Source organism: Podarcis tiliguerta, assembly GCF_965153285.1.
Source record: "Podarcis tiliguerta genome assembly, chromosome: 6".
Taxonomy (NCBI): Eukaryota; Metazoa; Chordata; class Lepidosauria; order Squamata; family Lacertidae; genus Podarcis; species Podarcis tiliguerta.
The window spans coordinates 32,892,210-32,911,747 of NC_139539.1; the positions used below are offsets into that span (position 1 = coordinate 32,892,210).

Sequence of the window (19,538 nt, forward strand, 5' to 3'; positions counted from 1 at the left end):
AAGAACAAAGAAAAAGCTGAGGGCATCCTAGTTGTTGGTTTTTTAAAAAAGATATGGCAACCCTAGACAGCAATCCTGGTGCAAGTTGCAATGGAACTCACTTGGATAGTATCAGTATTGTAAAAAGACACACCTTCAGCTAATTCTTCAAGAGCATCATAGCTGCCTGTGATTCCTATTTAAGTATCACTGCTTCTTTTTCTTTATTAAATTACAGGTAACAGAAAATGTCAGACACTGAAGAGATCATTGAGGAATATGAAGAGTAAGTACTAGGTTCTCCAATGTTTTCCTTTCCCATCTATATGCAGAAATGTGTCTTGCTTTTCTGCCACTCACATTGATTTATGTGGCTGTGTGGTCATTCAGATATGCCATTCCTATATTTCTACAATCTGGTCCAGAGGGGAGAGAAATCACAACATGAAATCATTCTGAATGATTAGGGTGCTGATCCATAGCAAATATTTTATCTTTCCCTCTGATGTTTAGGTAGTGAGTGCTGCTGTGTAAAGAGCTAAAATGCTACTATCTACATACAAGAAGGAGGTTGCACTTGAGGAAACCATTCTTTAGGAAAAAGCTCTGAAGGGGGAAAACCCCCGAAAGAGGCCAATAAGAACTGAGCATGCTCAGTGTTTTCGGAATGCTGACTGACTCTTGGGAGGAGAACTGGAAAATGGGGCTGGAGAATGGAATGGAGAGGCTGGAATCTTGAACACCAGGACTGCATACTGCAATATTTTGTTCCAGGTCATTAGATAATAGCAATTGATAAACCTAACATTTATGCATTTGTGTAACACTTTTTTTTTTTAAGTGCTAGTGAACGAGCCCCTCTCCCTTTTAGCCTGTGATCTTTGGATGAAGGGTGGTATAGAAATTCAATAGAAATAATAATAATAATAATAATAATAATAATAATAATAATAATAATAATAATAGGAGGGAGTGAAGATCAGCATCAGAATTTTTTTGGGGGGGTAGTGAAGATCAGCATGGGATAATAATAATAATAATAATAATAATAATAATATCCTGCCCATCTGGCTGGGTTTCCCCAGCCACTCTGGGCAGCTCCCAATAGAATGTTAAAAACATGATAAATGCATCAAACATTAAAAACTTCCCTAAACAGGGCTGCCTTCAGTCTTCTAAAAGTCAGATAGTTGTTTATTTCCTTGACGTCTGATGGGAGGGCGTTCCACAGAGCAGGCACCACCACTAAGAAGGCTCTCTGCCTGGTTCCCTGTAACCTCATTTGTCACAGTGAGGGAACCGCCAGAAGGCTTCGGAGCTGGACCACAGTGAATGATGGGGGTGGAGATGCTCCTTCAGGTATACTGGATATAAAAACACACACTTAACAAAGTAGAGCTGCGGGAGTACCAATTCCTAATTCACTTCAGGCACCACAAATGTCTAGGGCCAGCCCTCTTGATAATTCTAGTATTTCTCATAAAGCACTTAGAGGGTTTGTTACAAGCAAGTGGTATATAAATTTTATCAGAAAACGAAGTGTTGAGAAGGGATTCCAAACCCCAGAGGTGAGGGTCTCACTAGGCTTCTTCTGAAATTAAAAGAGAATCTGGGTCTCTGAGGATTCTTGGGACCTTCAGGTAGGAAGCCTGTCCTAAGCATAGAATGACAGACCATTGGGATTTAAAGATTTTGGATACCGGAAGAAATGTAGATACAGTACTTAATTAGCAACCAGTAAGAGCCATACAGCTATAAATTCCTGGGAGGTATAGATGGCTTGTGACTTGGTTATGTCTGTAATTTTGGAAATTCTTCCTACCTTTTTTGATCCCGTTACTCCCACTCACACAGACTTTCTCAGTTTTCTACGCTCCCATAGCTCACTCATCAGCTTCTTGTTTTCCAACTGCAAGGACTAACCAAGAGAGAGCACTGAAAAATGCTCTTTTGCAGCCTGCCACATTCCTGCTCTGGCATTTTTATCAACACCTGTTCCGGTTACTTGAGCTGCATCTCCAGCTGATGCACAACATGAAGTCATGCCTAAGCATGTCGTATAGGCAACTTGCTCCTTCCAGTCCTCTCCCCGAAAAATAAGCTGGCCCTAGATCTGCATGTCACTTCACTTAAATGTAACCAACTGTCCCTTAATACAGCAAGCTTTGAATTGCATGAGGTGGGGTGTGAGATGGCCCCAGGTATCTGCTTCTCTATTCCAGGGGTTTGGAAATACATGTGAACTCCTGCCACCATATGGGCAGAATCCACTCAGCAAACAAAAAACAAAAACCCTGATTGTGGAACAAAGAGAAGTGTCTTGTTGCGGCATCTTAAAGCTAGCAGATTTATTCCGGCATGAAATTTTGTGCGACATGACTCTTCTCCGCTGTTTCTGCTGTAACAGGTTGGCATAAATTGTAAGCTGGTTGTAGTGCATTCTTCCAAAAAGAATATGTGTCAGAGACCATGGATCATGTTGTTCTAAAATCACTTACTATTTATTATTATTAGTAGTAGTATTATTATTAGTATTATTATTATTGCAAACCAGCCATTATTCTAATCTAGCTGTTTTCCCTTCTGCTTTACAGGGAACAGGAAGGTAAGGGAATGAAAACTGTCAGATTAAGCATGTTTTCCAAATCCACCATTGCTGCTCTAATAATGCTCTCTCTTTTCCTCTCTTCCGACTTGATGCAGAAGAATGCGTCGAAGAAGGTAGGCTTCCATTGTTACTATAAGAGTCAGGGTTAGATGAGGTGATGTGTTCTATTGGGTCATAACACCATGCCATTAAAAAAAAAAAAAAAACTATTATGGGATTGGAGACCTTAATATGTATCATAAATTTGTTATTTACATATACTGTATGTGAAAAACTATTAGGTGTCTCAGTGTAGCGAGTGTAGCTACTGATGTGTAGCTACATTGTCTGAAAAGGCACTTTTGCTCATGTCACCATCATCTGAAATGGCGATATGGGGGAGAGCTTGTTTTCTGTAGTGGCTTAGAAGTGGCTCCCACTATGGGGACCTCCTGGTCACACAAGGTTCTGTTTCTTTGGTAGTGTTCTATCATAAAACTGTTCTGTTTCAACTGGAAACTCCTTATAGAATTTTTGTGTGAAGAAGAAAATGAACGTATGATATCTGGGTTTGAGGACTGAAGAAAATATTGATGCATAGAAAGCGGAATTGTTGGGTGTTTTCTTGGAGAGGATGTTTTGAACAATTTTCTATTTATACCTGACAGACAAAAAATCCCTTTTATTTTATATTATTTTATTTTCTTCCTTCCTTTTGTTTGTTTTTTTGTTTTTATTTAGAAAGCGCAGAAAAGTGTAGGTTGAATACGGCTGAGTATTTGCCTAATATTGTGTGTTATGAACATTTAATCCAGCCTTCATCAACTTGGTGCTCACTTGGTATTTTGAACTACAACTTTCACCCATTGGCTGTGGCTGATGGGAATTTTAGTCCAACAGATCAGGAGGGCACCAATTTGGGGCAGGCAAACTTAATCTACTATTTTAGGAACCTGGGTAGAGTATTTCATTGCCAACGGGACTGACACTGATAAACTCAGTCTGGAATGAGCTTTCTGCTGCTTGCATACTATCACTAGAAGCTGATCAATGTGTCTTTGCATTTATTTTTTACAACCACACCTCCTCTTCTATGCTTTTGTATGAGGTCATAATTACTGCCTCTGTGTGTGCATGGATATGTGGGTGTTCTGAATGTTCCAGGCCTTAATATCCTATTGAACTTGGCAAATGTTTGACTTCACAAGTGCTTGGCATCTGAAAACTAGGCGTGCACACAAATGCAAAGCAAAGATCAGAACGAGAGACAGCCGTTTTGTCTATAGATGCTCCAGCTTGAAGCCACAGCTTTCTGCGATCCCTTGCTAACCTTTTCTACTTATTCCCTTTCACCACCCCTGCTTGCCCTGGTTAAGAAGAGGAAGAATGGATAGAGGTGGAAGACGGTAGTAGAACATTTCTTTACATTTCACTTTGCTGCTGCTTGCCAATGACACGCAGGCAGAATACTTACTGACCTATCGTGCATGGAAATCATAAGCATTTATGTACTGTGTGCATCAGTCAAAGGCCATACCTGTTTGGAGAGCTACGAAAGAGCCCTGGAAATTGTAGTTTTGGAAGGAGGAGCTAGAGATCTCTCCCATAGAATTCTCAGCATCTCCCCAAAATACAGTTTCCAGGATTCTTTGGGAGAAGCCAGGATTATAAAGCAGTCTAAAATCTATATATGTTTGTAGTATTGATATTATGTAGCCTATGCAGGTTTATGGCTTATGTTTAAAATCACATGTCTCCTCACTGTGTTGGTTTAATACAAAAAACAAATGCCTAGTGCTTATATAATAGCGTCATTCAGATTTGGGTACCAGAAGGTAGCCTCTGTGGGTGGCAGTACAATTTCTGATTGACTCCTTTTGCACCATTTATTTCCATATCTGATATTTGAAGTGAGACGTTTCTGAGAGCCACTGTCTTCTAACCCTGGTCACAAAAAATCTAAATGAGATTCCATCATATTCTGTGGCATCAAAATCCCTAAGTAAATTGTGTGGTGTGTGTGAATACATGTTTCATTTCTCCAATTTTACAAGGTGACCCTGAGTTCTGGTATGATGGAAGAACTCTTCCATCGATCCACTTTCTTCACACCAGACATCACCTCATAAGCTTCTATCACATCTCACCTCTTTAGTTATCTGTTTTATAAACTAAAAATCCCAAGATGCTCAGCTTTTATCTGTAGGTGAATGTGCTGTAAACCTCTGACCATTTTGGTTGCCCTTTCTTCTTTGTTGCTCTGCATTTAATAATATTGCGATGGACCAGGAGTGCGGACCTTGACTAATAACCTGCCTCTACATTTGAGGTGTGTATCATGTTGAGGGCTGATGAAGCTCATCTCAAACCCTACCTCCCACAACAGAAACATCATTGAACATCATTAAATTGAACCACAATGTGTTCAGTTTAAGATGGTAGTCCCAAGTTATCACTTGTCATTTAGCCATGTTCTAGAAATATGCTATCTTTCTTTCCCAACCCCTCTTCTCTGACCAACGTCCCAATGGCTGGGATTCATTACCTCAAGCAGAATGTTGTGTAGGCCAACAATGAAAATTCTCAGATCTGTTGATGTCATCCTGCTGTTTTCTTCCTTAGAACAAGAACAAGAAGAACAAGAACAAGCTGAAGAAGTCAAGGAAGATGAAGATGAACCTAGGGCAGAAGGTATGATGTTCTGGTGAAACATCTCTGGCCAATACAAGCATTGTGATGGAGGGTCTTTTTCAGGTAGAACCCTTTAATGAATAAAAATTCAGCAGCATTGTTTTGGTTAAGCTGTGATCTCAGAGCACAATTGTCATTTGGGGGGGGGAGTGTTTAAAAGTAGAAAAATTATAGTAAGAATGGGGGATAAAATTAATTCAGTTTGCAAGTAAAGGTGAACTTAAACAATCCCCACTGTTTGAAATGAGAACCAAAACACCACAAGCCTTCAAAATTCACACTTAGCCAAATTTTTCACTGTGTTTCTCCAACCAAACAGTGCTTATAGAAATGCATATATTAGAAGAAAGTGTGCATAAAAATGAATATAGTCATGAAATTAACATACAAAAAAAATGTACTCAACATAGCACTAAGGAGATCTTTCTGTCAGCACAAGCTGTACACTGTTTGGGGAGTTCTGACTCCCCAGAGCAGTTTTGGAAGAGTGGGGTGAAAGCCTCTTGGCACTAGTTGAATTTGCTTCATTACATTGGGGGAAATTGCTTGCAAAAATGTACAAACGTGTGCTTGTTAGGAAAAATGTGCTGGCAATTTTAAAAGAAATCTGCAAATTGCTGCATAACTGTGGAGAACTGAATGGGAAAATGAAAAATCGAGGGAATGCAAATGGACAAATCTGCTGCATGCCTAGTGGCTGGTCCCTTGTATGTGGTGTATTTTTCTTGAGTAATAAATCTTCTATAACAATGTTCCATCCCTCTATGAGTCTGGTTGTTTCTCTGCATTCTCCTTAATACTTTACCAGCATGGGCAGTAAAGGAAAGCTGATGGCACAGGAAGATAATCTGTGTTTGGCAAATGGGCAGCCTTGCACTTGCAGAGACCGCCCCCCCCCAAAGATACGCTCCCCTTAAAAAAACAAAAACTGTGTGGAGGAACATCATGGCTTTAGGGAATGCCCCCCCATGCTTTGGTGACATCAGCAATCATTACATCCTATAAACAAATATTATTATTTTTCCACTGTGGAAAGGGAAACAAAGCATCTGGCACTCTTTACTGATAGTAGTTCTGCTTTTCCCCTCTGACTATAAAGGGAGGTAAACCTGTAATAATTTTAGGGGAAATAATGTATTGGGAAAAGTTTTCCAAAATTGGTACCCCCCCCAACCTATTCCCAGAATTTAACTGATTAAAGCCACCTTCTTTGGTGAGTCCAACTGTTCTGGTGTTCATAACACTGACATCACATCACCATCTGTCCTGTAGCTTCTGGTGTTGTGAAAAATGCAAAAGAGGGGACGCCCCTGTCTCTGATCACCAAATACCAGAATGCCAGCAATGTAAACGCTCCCAGCAATGGGTGAATGAACTATGAAGCATGCTGGGAATGCCGTAATCACAGCTTAGAGGAAATAAATGTATCAGGGAGTGTGGGGATTCTAGACACAACTGCGCTGGCGTGGTACATCTCTAATCAAAATTCTTTGCTCTCCTTTTAAAATAGAACAAGAAGAGCAAGCTAAAGAACCAGAAGGTAAATGAAAAGTGTGCACCATGGACCAGTATATGTGCTAGGGATGCTTGAGGAATTCAGTGTCTATAAAATTCAACGTAAGCTGATCTGGTCTGCACTTCCTGGATGAACGTGCAGATGGGGAAGCAGTTATCCTTTGGATTTTGCATCTCTCCCAGATTTGCCATAGTGCTCTCAGCTCTCAGAAATTACCAGAAGGAAATGCATATATTGTGATAAAATGTAAATATACAGATGTTAATGCTGATATATAAAAAACCAATTCACAAGTGTATGTTAAAATGGGACAGAAGTCATACAATGTCCCATCACGCAACTGTTACAATTTTGAGAGCATTTCCCCATCATTTTCTTTACTTAAATAAGTCCATTTTTAATTTTTTTGGAAGCAGGTTTGTTGGACAAGCGCACAAAATCCATGTCAATCAGCCTGAGAAACGGAGGCAGGAACTAGAAAGGAGAGATGCGCATTCCCCTGCAGTTCAAGAGTTAAGAATGTGCCCTTAACTCTGAAACACACACAGACATATTAAAAAAAAAATCTGCCCAAGCCTTTAGTCACATGAAAAAGTACAAGGGGAGATGAGAGATGAGCGATGGGAGAGTTGGGGAGCAGAAACAACCCATATAAGCCTTAAGGGAGTCAGTAGGCCTGTCTTTTCAATTTATCTACAAAGGGAGCAGGTAAATATTTCTGTTTGGCAACTCTTTAAATGTTCATTTGGTTTCTTGCAGGAGAATCAAAGCCTAGGCCCAAGTAAGTATACGTAAAGTGGATTTTGATGTTATGGTTAGCAGGCAGTTGTTGAGGCAGGGGCAGTTGTGTGGAAGGGGGAAAGGAGATGGTGAGTACAAGCACAACTGAAGAAAAATAGAGAGATGTCAACGTTTGACATATTATATTATTGGCTTCCTAAAAATTCAATTAATGGCAGATTTGTAACATGGTGCACATTTACCTGGAAGTGAGTCCTGTTGAGCATGGTAAACTGTACTTCCAAATAAACATGCACAGGATTGCACTGTTAACAAAATCTTTTTAAACAACAACAACACTGAAATTTCAAAAAAGCAAATGCATGATCTCTTTGGGTGGTACAAAATTATCTAGATTTTTTTTTTAAAAAAAGTGTTGCCCACAAATGCAGAGACACTGCTAAATGCATCAGGCAAAGTGATGAGACACTATCTCAAGAACAACATTCCCACCCCAGCTTGCCCAGTGATGAAGTTTTTACAGCTGTTCAGTGGCTCGTATAAGTCAAGTCAAGGAAACTTAAGACTACTGTGACAGCTGCGGCCATTGTAAAAAGCTCAGCAACCGGTATGGCATTCCATACGGCGCCTTCCAAGAAGCTATAAATTGTACCCTCAGCTTGGAACTACATTCAGTTTGACATCCAGTTTAAATAAAATGTGCAGAGTGAGTTCTAAGACAGGTTAGCTGCTCCCTCCCAGATTTCCATTGTTAGGAATTGAAGTTTCACCATTTATCATTCTGTAGAGGGTCTTTTCTGATTTGATGGGGCTATCTAGTTATTAGACTACTGGACACATATGGATATAAGATGCATAGGGTCCCCCCCCCCTTTACCTTGCATTTAGTGTTGTAGTGTAAGGTTGTTGTTTTTAAAATGATTATATCTTCCATTTATGCCATCTATGGACTCATCCACTTCCATTTGTCCCTGGTTTGTAGGCATATATCTATGATTTGTAAGGCATGGGTGCTAGCAGGGTACTGCGATAGTTCAGTCGATAGAGCATGAGATTCTTAATCTCAGGGCCCCGGTTTGAGCCCCACATTGGGCAGAAGATTCCTGCATTGCAGAAGGTTGGACTAGATGATCCCTGTGGTTCCTTCCATTGCTACAATTATATGATTGTCTATATTGTCTTGGCCAGATTTACAGTACTTGGAACACAGAGACCGACCTCTTTGAAATCAATGGGATTAAGCATGGATTCATGTAGGAGATCAGTAATGTCAGCCAACTCTGATAAAGAGATGAGAATTCAGGTGTTGCTATACTAGTGGCTTACCTTTCTCTCCCCCCCCCTCCGTCCTCCAATTTCAGGCTCTTTATGCCAAATTTGGTGCCTCCAAAGATCCCTGATGGGGAGAGAGTGGACTTTGATGTGAGTATTAGCCATCATCATCTCATAAAGCTGTTTCCTTCTCTCTCTCTCTCTCTCTCTCTCTCTCTCTCTCTCTCTCTGTGTGTGTGTGTGTGTGTGTAACATACCAAACCCTCATATTGTCTTTTCTGCTTTGCAGGACATTCACCGCAAGAGAATGGAGAAGGATCTGAATGAGCTGCAAACTCTGATTGAGGCCCATTTTGAGAACCGGAAGAAAGAGGAGGAAGAGCTGATATTCCTCAAGGACAGAATAGTATGTCACTTCCAAAAAGAAGATAGGACTTAAGAGCGTTAATGTCTCATTCACATCCTAAAGCCACTTGTCAGTGATGCAGAGCACCAAAGACAGACATCCCACACATATTCTGGGAATGCTTAAAAATGCACTTTCACAATATAATTAATGAAATGACAGGATATTTATTGTCTAGACCCCAAAACTATATTCTGGACTATGTTAAAGCCCCAGTTTTAGAGGCTGATCTAGAAGTATGAGCTAACATGGGTGCAATAGGTAGCCATAATATTATATATTTTTTTACCATGGGAGGTATCATTTGGATGCTCAGGTGGCAAAATGTCAGGTGTCCAGCATTTTCAATAGTGTTATAGTTTCAGCCTCAACTGTGACTGGCTCAGGCCATGCTGAGTTAAGGAGGGGGCATTCATCAGAGTATACCAGACCCCCTCCCTGAACAGGTACTGGGCTGATTTCTTCCTATAGGAGCAGCGGCGAGCAGAAAGAGCTGAACAGCAACGGATCCGCAGTGAGCGAGAGAAGGAACGTCAGGCCCGCTTTGCTGTGAGTATACCTAAGACACGAAGTCTACAGCAAACAGTCACTTCAATGCCTTTATGAGTTTTTTGTTTTTGCTTTTGTTGTTCTGACAAACCCCCATTTATGCATGGGGAAAATTTTCCACTTAGCTGCTCATGTAAGAGTTATACTCAAGCAGTAATATGAGCCCATCATCCCTGGTCAACCAGGGAACCCAAAGCCTTGGAATTCAGGGAATCACTGACATAGGCCTTATGCATAACAGACCAAAACCAGACTAGAATTGCTCAGTTTATAATGAAAGCACCACTGTTACTTATTTTTCTAAGTGTTCCCTTTCCCCAAGTGCAGAAAAACAAGGAGGAACTGATCTGGAATTGGCTAATGAACTTGCTTACTAAGCGGGATTGGGGAACAGAACTCATCCTGTCTGATTTGTGTCCATTCAGTTTCCTAAACAAGTTTCTGTTTGATGTCCCTGTGAGTCAGGGATGTAGAGCCTGTGGACCTCCAGATGCTGTCGTTTGACTCAAACTCCTATCATCCCTGGCTGGGATGATGGTGGCATTTGGAGGCCCACTGGTTAGTCACTCCTGCTGTAGACAGATTCTCTTTAACTACCTGCCATTCTGAAACCTCTCTGTCATTCTGCCTGTGGCAGGAAGAGAGAGCCCGGAAAGAGGAAGAAGAAAATAGGAAGAGGGCTGAAGAGGATGCCAGGAAGAAGAAGGCTTTCTCCAATATGCTCCATTTTGGAGGCTACCTACAGAAGGTACCTATCTAGCCTGAATGTTCTTCCAGAAACTGAAACCCACATCTGGGGACAGAATTTCCTGTCTGGTTGTCTACTCACCTACGTGTTGTATGCCAAAATAGCTCAAATAGAGACTGGTAAAGGTTCAATGAGAATGTATCAGGAGCTTTTTAGTCTTCGTTTTAATCTAGGTGTACTTATATCCTCCGCATTCATAGTCCATGTACCTGCCTGATGAACTGGGCTGATGAACTCTGATGCCACTCGAGAACTGTTGTTTTTTTTAGACAGAAAAGAAAAGTGGGAAAAAACAAACAGAGCGGGAGAAGAAGAAAAAGATCCTCAGCGAGCGTCGAAAACCTTTGACCATCGATCACTTGAATGAAGACAAATTGAAGTAAGATGGGAAGCTGGTTCTGGGGGCAGCAGCCAGAGGCTCAGCGGCCAGTAGGGACCTATTTCCTTCATGATGAAGAAATTAGATGAAACAATCTTCTACCTGGCACTTTCCCCATAGTTGTGATTTGTGGTCTCTCAGAGGGCCAAACTAGACATGACTTTAAATCCGTTCTTTGTCTTTAACATACAGACTTTTTGTTTTTAAATGGAAATAACATCCACTGAGGGGACTGATAATTATTGGGATCAGAACAAGGTTTTCCAGGCTAAAGTACACTGGAGGCACAGTGACCTTAACATAAGACAGCTCCTGAAGCATTGTAAGATTGCCACAATCCTACAGTTACAGCATGCATTGTGTGCTATGCTGTTATGCATATTTGGGGTTATGTGAACACAATGCAATGCTGGCTTGGCTATTACTATGGTACTATAGGGTACAGTTAGGGCGCATGTGGCAATGTTCCCCTTGCTTCTTAGTCCATCACTCCTTGGAAATGTTAACTGCCCACAACATGCATTAAATGGTAGCAGAAGCTATTATATCCCACATGGTTACAAGTCAGGAAGCCATAAGGGGCTGTTAAATTGTACTAATGCTTGCTCATCCAATTATCACGCACTGTTTCCAATGCTACCTGCATTTGAGTTTAAGCAGACAGAGTCAAATGAAAAGGAAGGAGCCAGAACACTAGAGGGTGCAATAAGCACATGGAAGCATATTGGAGGTGATGCAGTATGAAACCTCAGGTCGATCAAGGGCTTAACTACATATTACATCAGCTGTGTGACTTGCAGCCACATCCAGGGATTAAAAAAACCCTACAGGTTGAGCATTATTTCAATCAGAACCACAGTATGTGCATCCTCAGTCAAAAATGCCCTAATCCTCATGCTGCAATAATCAATAGGAAAAAAATCTGCTTATGTGCTTTGGTGATGCACATTAGTCCTATTCAGGCAATACCACCTAAAGAGGGAACATAGGCAGAGAGAGCCTTCACTGGTACATAAGATTACCAACAGCAGACGTCCACTGTAAGCACAGGAAGAGCCAGAGGAGTTGTGTGGGGAGTGGGGCCAAAGATGTATTCCTGTAATCTCTCTCTACTCATGTGCTCCCTCGATGTGGTAATGTCTGAAGAGAGCTGCTGCTTCACTTGTGCCCAGGTTGTTCCACACTTGGCAGAAGACCCAGTTGTGGCAAAAGCATCAGCATAGGTATTTGTAAAGTAGGAATATACTAAAATGTGTGATTTAAATTTAAGCACAAGTTAAAGATAAAGACATAAATGGGTTGAAAGGTTGACAACTGGGACTTTCAATAATTTAGGAAACATTCTGGCTGAAGCTATAAATGTTATGTATACTCATATTCACAGGCTAAAACACACAGACATTTATATTCATATTATGTCTCTCTCTCACTCACACATATATCATACATATACCATATGTTCACACTCATGGAGCACATAATAAAGAATATGCACACAATTTTTATGCCTGTGCATATTCACATGCACAATGTTGCATACCTAAGATTCTCATTCTTCTGTTCAGCTCACTTTCCTACTCTGGAAGAACACGCTCACATTGCATGTTCCTATGTGCATATATAAGCACTGGCAAACACATTGATTGATGCTGCATGTTCTCACAACAGGGAAAAGGCAAAGGAACTGTGGCAGAATATCCATGACCTGGAAGCTGAGAAATTTGACTTGCAGGAAAAGTTCAAGAGGCAGAAATATGAGGTGAGTCTGCACATCTGTTGAAATATCTCATCTTTTACAGCCCTGCTTTCAGAAAGGAAGGGCGCTTTTTGCAAGAAATTTCAGCAGCATCCAAAAAATGATTGCTCTCCGAGTAATTTTTGAGACATTGTATCAAAAGAGGACAAAAAATACCCATTCATTGAGAGGGAGAGCAATGCTTTCTGACAGCTGCTTCATTTGCCCTCACTTTGTGATTAAATTTGATTGGCTACATATTGTCACATTATCATCCTTTTCACTATTCAATCCCAATTAGCTAGCATCACCCCTGCCACTGATGCAACAAGTATTGTCCTCATGGTCAATTATCTTCATTTGCTCTGTGGGACATCATGTTGACATTCCATTACGATACCATCCCATTCAGTACACAATTCCTGATTGGCTGGGATTTCCCACATTTCTGTAATCAGCAAGATGACTCAGTGATTATAAAGGAGAAAATGGCACTGAAGCAGCAGCAGATTGAAGTGGAAGGGGAATATGAACATTTTCATCATGGGTGCTTTTCAGGAAATGTTTTCCCTTCTTTGAAAGAGTTGCTTTCACTTTGAAAATTGAAATGGGCAAACATTCAACGTAGTTTTAGTTGATACTTGTCATGCTTTGCCTCCTCTTTTCCTTCTTGCTTAGAAAAACCACAGGTATGTCATTTGATCATACTTGTCTCACTGAACTTCATCTCCCTTTGGAACCTACTTCAGAAATCAGAGCCAAGTGGCTCATTAAATGAGTGGAGTCTGGCACTTTTCTGCTTCAAATGGATGTAGCTTTATGGATGAAGTAGCATCAGTCTAGGTCTGTGAAGGTTCTGCTTAGTCTCTCCAGACCTTGAAGGACACCCCAAACCACACCATAAGCTGCAATAGACTCTGTCAAAGCCAACCTGGCCCATTTCAATTTGACCAACAAATATTTCTACCCTGAAGACCACATTTGTGAGTGCCTTGTGATCACTCACCTGCCTAGTAGCTTATTGAGTCTAGTTAAATATTGTTGCAGCCGCTTAATTAATCTGCACTAGAACTGGCTTAAATATACCACTAGAACTGGCTTAAATATACCACAGCTCATACTACCTGTCTCTTTCACTAACATCACATTTAAGCTAGGGTCGAGGCTAAAATGCAAATTTCCAAACTTTTGACTTGAAATTCTGAGGGTAAGATAGGGGAATGAATTCGGGGGACATATTGGAAATGGAAAATGTCTGAAACATTCACCAGTGGTGGGGGCTTCCTGAATGGCAGGGGGGAGGTGGCAGAGGTGGCAGCAATGACAATATTTTTCTTTTGGGGAGCAGGTGTCTCATTAGTGGCAGTGATGTTTTTTCTGGTAGTTGCCATTTGGCTGCTTTCTTTTACCAAAATGCCCCAGACTTAGTTCTGGGGTATTTCTGATCTCCCCCTCTTTTTACTACTTCCCCTCCAGCAGCTGCCATTTCTTTGTGGGATGAAGAATGCTTGATCCATGGCATTCTCATTTCAGGGTTTCAATGATAGGGTTGTGTGGATTTCTGCAAGCCTTGGCATTTCCTCAGGCCTGCTGATATCTCCATTTTGTGCATGGATGGTGTCATTTTGGCAACAGACTATCAGCAATCAAAGGACAAGTTTGCTATTAATATATAGAATGCACTCGACCTCACCTATAGTTTGGCTTCTCATACTGAGCACTGCTTTCTCAGGATCACTGCCTTCTTTTTGTTAGTTTTCCCTTTGCAGGGGCTTTCACATCTATAATAATCTCCTTTCTCTAACCCTAACTAGATTTCCATACTCACTGCACGCTGCGATGAGTTAAGCAAGTAGTAAGTATGGCCTGTCGCCACCCCACTTTGCTAATGGCAGTGCTGTGATGAATGATAAAACGTGTGGAGCTAAGTGTGGCCAATGAAGTTCGGTCCATGTCAGCATCTTCTCAAGATGGTATTTCATTGTCTTGCATGGTTGCCCTGCTTAGCTTGCAAAGATTTCTGGGATCAGCCATTTGTCTTTTCAGCCAGATCCTCTGAAAGGGGTAAGTACTTGGATGCAACTTAGAAACCTTTCTTCTCTGCTTTGAACCCTTATACCAGAAGCTGGAGCTTCTAGGCACCTTAACTGAACAAAAACTCCATTACTAGTTATCCACATGGATTTTCTCTTTGACATGGTATCGCTCTGGCATTGTTTTTATTGCATTTATCCTGCTTTGAGAACTTCATGAGCAGAGCGCATTTGTGCAGAGAACAACACGTAATGCTCAACGTATAGCAAACTTTAGAGATGCTTTGAAAGAAGTACCGAGTCCAGGAATTGCTACAAATGGCACAGCGCTGCTCCCAAGCATCTATTAACTGTAGAAAAGTGGATATTTCTAGAAGATTCTGTAACTGGTCAAGATCATGATGGAGAAACTTTGAAGAAGCATCCTGAAAAACTCACCTGAAGCCTTCAAGGATGCTGGAGAGCAGCCTTCGTTCTCAGTCCCTCCCAAGGCTATTTTTCTAGAAAAAGAGGTGCCAGAAATCACCACGAATGCCTCCCTTCTCTTGTAGTGGCAATCACACCCATCTGAGAGGTGCTGGAACTGGGTTCCAGTGAGTTTCGACTGAAAAAAGCCCTGTTCCTTCCACCAACTATGCCAAATTTAATCTCAGCTGCCTGGATTTGTAGCACTTCCATTTAGTGCGGAAATAATATTTCACGGTAGAGAAAAACTTCTAAGTATCACATTGGAGAATATGGACAAACAGATCCACTGTCCTTTCTGACTCCCAGTCTTTACCTATGGAAATTCCAACAATTAGAGGGATTCTTTACCCACCACACAGCCCTGCTGACTACTCTGTGTGATAAAACCAGCCCATGCTTAGACTTCTTTTCTTGCTGTCATCACACAGTGGCCCTCCCGATCCCCGCATGGTGAAGTATTGCCATGTAGCTTCACCTCCTGTCTATTTCTCTTGCAGATTAATGTTCTACGGAACCGCATTAGTGATCATCAAAAGGTGTAAGTACTCAGGCCATCCAGTTTGATAGTATCCAGCATTCCCATTAGATCTTTCACAACCCCCCCCACTTTTACCTTTTCTTTTACAGGTGCACCACTTTCCCCCTTCCCTTCTGTAAAATACTTGTTTGGAGCTTTCAGGATTTTGTTTGTGTTTTGCTTCCGTTCTTAACTTCCTGCTGTTCCTCCTTTCACTTTCTTTGTCATTAGTATTTGTCAGCCCTTCTCATTTCAGTTCTTGGCTTCTTTTTGCTCTGGAAAGCCTGCTGCTGTAATAATAGGCTATGCCTTCGTATTCAAGAATCTTGGATTGAGCACTTCTGGCTATTCACAGGACTGATACTGTTAGATTCCATTTAAGAAACTACAACAACAACAACCTTGCTTTATCACCACCTTTTCTTATTTTATTTCTTTAGTCCTCATTTCAGCTAGCTGCTGCTTTTACTGCCTCCTGCCTCCCTTTTCACACCCTTTATTTCACCCCTCCTTGTTGCTTTATTCTGTCATTTCATTCTCACCACTTTTTACCCCTTTCCTTTCCAATCCACCTTTCAGACCAGAGCCACATCCACATCATCCATTTAAAGCAAAAGGCCAAAATATCAAGAGGGCACCAAGTTGGGTGAGGCTGATCTAGACCATGTCAGGCTCACTTCAGGCTTGGAACCAACATGCACAGGGTCTTCATTGGCCACCAGACACTTGGATGTCTATAGAAAGAGACCCTCATTGGTGTTCAGGGAGCTTAGCACACTTTGCTAACTGTGCCATACTTTGTCAGGGCAGATTCACATCATACATTTAAATTACATCCAGCACATATTCAAAGCACATGACTTCCCCCAAAGGATCCTATAGTTGCTTAAGGGTGCTGGTAATTGTAGCTGTGCCTTAGATGTGTGTTGCGGATGTGCTTTTCTCCATTTGCTTCTTTCACCTAAAGTACTTTCCTGGTTTTCAGCCACATTTCTCACCAGGAGCCTCCAATTTATTTCTTCCCTTGCATGCCTTTTGCACACCTGCTTCGTTATTTTGTTCTGATCTCTGAACTCCATCACTTCCTCACCACTTTGGGTCATGGTTTTATTCACTCCTTCACAGCATTTCCCCTTCTAAGGATATGTCCATGAACACCGTTTAGGAAATAGTTTGGCATAGTGCGGTAGCTGAGCTGTCTGTTTACCATCATCCACTTATTGAGATCTGGGGCATTCATCCTCTTTCCTTACATCAGCTCATCTCCTTTCAGCATGTATGAATCTGACTTCTCTGTCTGTAGAAATTATTGGGGACCTCTGTTGGATTGTTCGGTGCAGGCACCCATTTCCCTCCATGCTTCATGTCTCCATGACTCCATGGTTCACAGATGGAGAGCAGAGGCCAGGAGATGCTAAAGAACTTGCTTGGTGTCCTGTGCGTAGCTGATGGCAGAGTAGGAAATGAATCGTCACCTGCATTCTTGACAGCAATGCTGATCAACATGGAACAGTCTTCTTCCATTTTACATGAACAAGTAGCATAGCCATCTTTCAAAGTGGTTGTGCAGGCAAAATTGTCAGAAGATTCATCTTTTTAATCCACTTGTCCAGAAACAAATGGCAGCCTGCAATAGGAATGCCTCCTTCTCTAGCGACCTTTTAGGTGTACCAAACTGGTTAGTCAAGAATGTTACGTGCTTCTCACACCACATTTCTTCTTTTATTCCCTCCTAACCTGCTTCAGGAAAGGGTGAGTAGCATGCTGCGTCCTTTATGGTGTGCTGTGGTGGCTTGCAGTGCATGTAATGAAGGCAAAAGACTTTATGTTCCAAATTAGGCCCTGGATTTCTGTATCAGGGATAGTTTAGTTGGATATGTGTTACTGTACTTTAAGACGCTAGATAGGGACACTTGCTTTAATACCTGGGAGTGAGATATATCAAAGTGCAGTCATGCTAAATGTTAGCAATTACAGTGGTACCTTGGGTTAAGAACTTAATGCATTCTGGAGGCCTGTTCTTAACCTGAAACTGTTCTTAACCTGAGGTACCACTTTAGCTAATGGGGCCTCCTGCTGCCGCCGCGTGGCCATGCGATTTCTGTTCTCAACCTGAAGCAAAGTTCTTAACCCGAGGCACTATTTCTGGGTTAGCAGAGTCTGTAACCTGAAGCATCTGTAACCTGAAGCATCTGTAACCCGAGGTACCACTGTATGCATATATATATATATAGAGAGAGAGAGAGAGAGAGTCTGTATGTATACCCCTCAATATTTTTGAAATCCAGGTCTCGGATTATTTTTACACCTTGCCCTTTTCAGTGTTCGCATAAGATTAAGTGTCCAATTTATAGACCAGCAGGGCCAACAGGGAAGATGGGAGGTGTATAGGCCAATCACATCTGAAGAGCATCACACTGGCTATCCATTCTATATAGTGAGAAACAGCTCTCTGGACCTTATCTCTTAAGGCACATGCCAAGCTTATATCTTAAGGTCAATACCTCTACTGATGTTGGGGCTCTGATGTCAGTAGGGCAAATGGCACAGAGGCTTCCACAACAGAAGCAGAGGACTTATGAGGCCAGAACTTCCTCTCCAAGGCCACTCTTTCCACCCAGAGGGAGGAAGATCCAAAACATTCTGTGGCCTGTAGGATGTAGTCTTGTGCTGGCCACAGGTTCCCCATCCTTACTGTAGAAGAATTATCAAACCCTTACCTGCTCCCAGAATACAATTCTCAGGGTTCCCTGGAGAGAAAGAACCAGTTCTACCCAAGCTTTGAGTCTGAGAAACAGATATACCTGTAAAGGCACAAGATGAAGTTTGTTCAGGATCCCACAACTTGGGCTCCCAGCTCACTGCTTAGGGTGTATAAACACAGCAACTTTGCATGAGTTATGCTCACATTGTGTTTTCTTCATGTGGACTGCACATGCCATGTGGACACACTTGTCAAGGAACCAAGTTGAGATCTGTGTGGATGCCACTGAATGAGTGACTCCCAATATCCCTGTGCAATAAGTACCCCCACAGAGCTGTTCGATTGTAAACGTGGACACTTCCCTTCTCCCTTGCCTCTGCCTTTTGCTTTGACCTCACTGATGCCTGAAATACCTCATTTGCTTCTCTGCTTCCCCAACAGCTCAAAGGCCGCCCGTGGGAAGCCTGTGGTTGGTGGCCGGTGGAAGTGAGAGATGGTTTGTGTCCAGCCTGCGGAGACAGCAGAGCAGGATACCTCTGTGTGGGCCAGCCTTGATCCAGCATCCCAACCCATGTGGCCCAAAGGAATGCACCAACTCTTCCAGATTATTCAGACCAAGCCACCTTCCAATGGCTTCACTCTGTAGAATGACTGTAGGTGTGTGTGCAGCACTGTCACGGCACGGAGCAAACACGCTGCTGTGTGGAAAAATGACTGTGTCACCAAAGTTAAGCATTCTGTGTCTGTAAATAAAGCAAATCATGCAGCAACGCCCACTTTATTTGCCTGATTGCTTACAACCCATCAGGGGAAGGTATATAAACCAGCAGGGGGGTGGGGTCTCCTATTGTCACTGCTGCTTTCATAGGGCCCAGACCAGTGAACCGCTGCCTAGAGGCTGGAAGCATTTGTGTATCAGGAGCACCACGGAAGCTATTGTGAGTGTTTCTCTTGCCAGTAAAGAGTTAACTATCAGACGTGTGCCTTAGTTATCTGGGACAGGCTTGTGACATTTTCACATGTACTGCTGGCAAGCCAGCACAAGTCCTGCAATACTCTATGCAAATGCCCTCATTTTGCAACCCTATAGACAGTTTAGTGTGAGAGGTTTTGAGGGGTGGGGTGATAGAGAGAGATTTATCTCTGCCGAAACATACTCTGAAGCAGGCCTAGTCAAAATGGTGTCTTCCAGCTGCTCTTGGAGTTCAGCTGC

General features: G+C 42.0%; 1 protein-coding gene across 1 annotated transcript; it reads left to right on the forward strand.

Annotated features, from left to right (window-relative positions):
* Positions 1-227: 227 nt before the first annotated feature.
* TNNT2 (troponin T2, cardiac type) lies at positions 228-19,095 on the forward strand (the record flags this gene model as incomplete). Its single annotated transcript, XM_083446637.1, has 15 exons — positions 228-265; positions 2,574-2,584; positions 2,683-2,700; positions 3,943-3,972; positions 5,189-5,257; positions 6,768-6,797; positions 7,533-7,554; positions 8,876-8,936; positions 9,076-9,192; positions 9,664-9,741; positions 10,379-10,489; positions 10,759-10,868; positions 12,537-12,627; positions 15,602-17,373; positions 18,767-19,095. The coding sequence occupies 14 exons, from the start codon at positions 228-230 to the stop codon at positions 15,644-15,646; spliced, it is 831 nt and encodes a 276-aa protein (XP_083302763.1). The 3' UTR covers positions 15,647-17,373; positions 18,767-19,095.
* Positions 19,096-19,538: the final 443 nt, after the last annotated feature.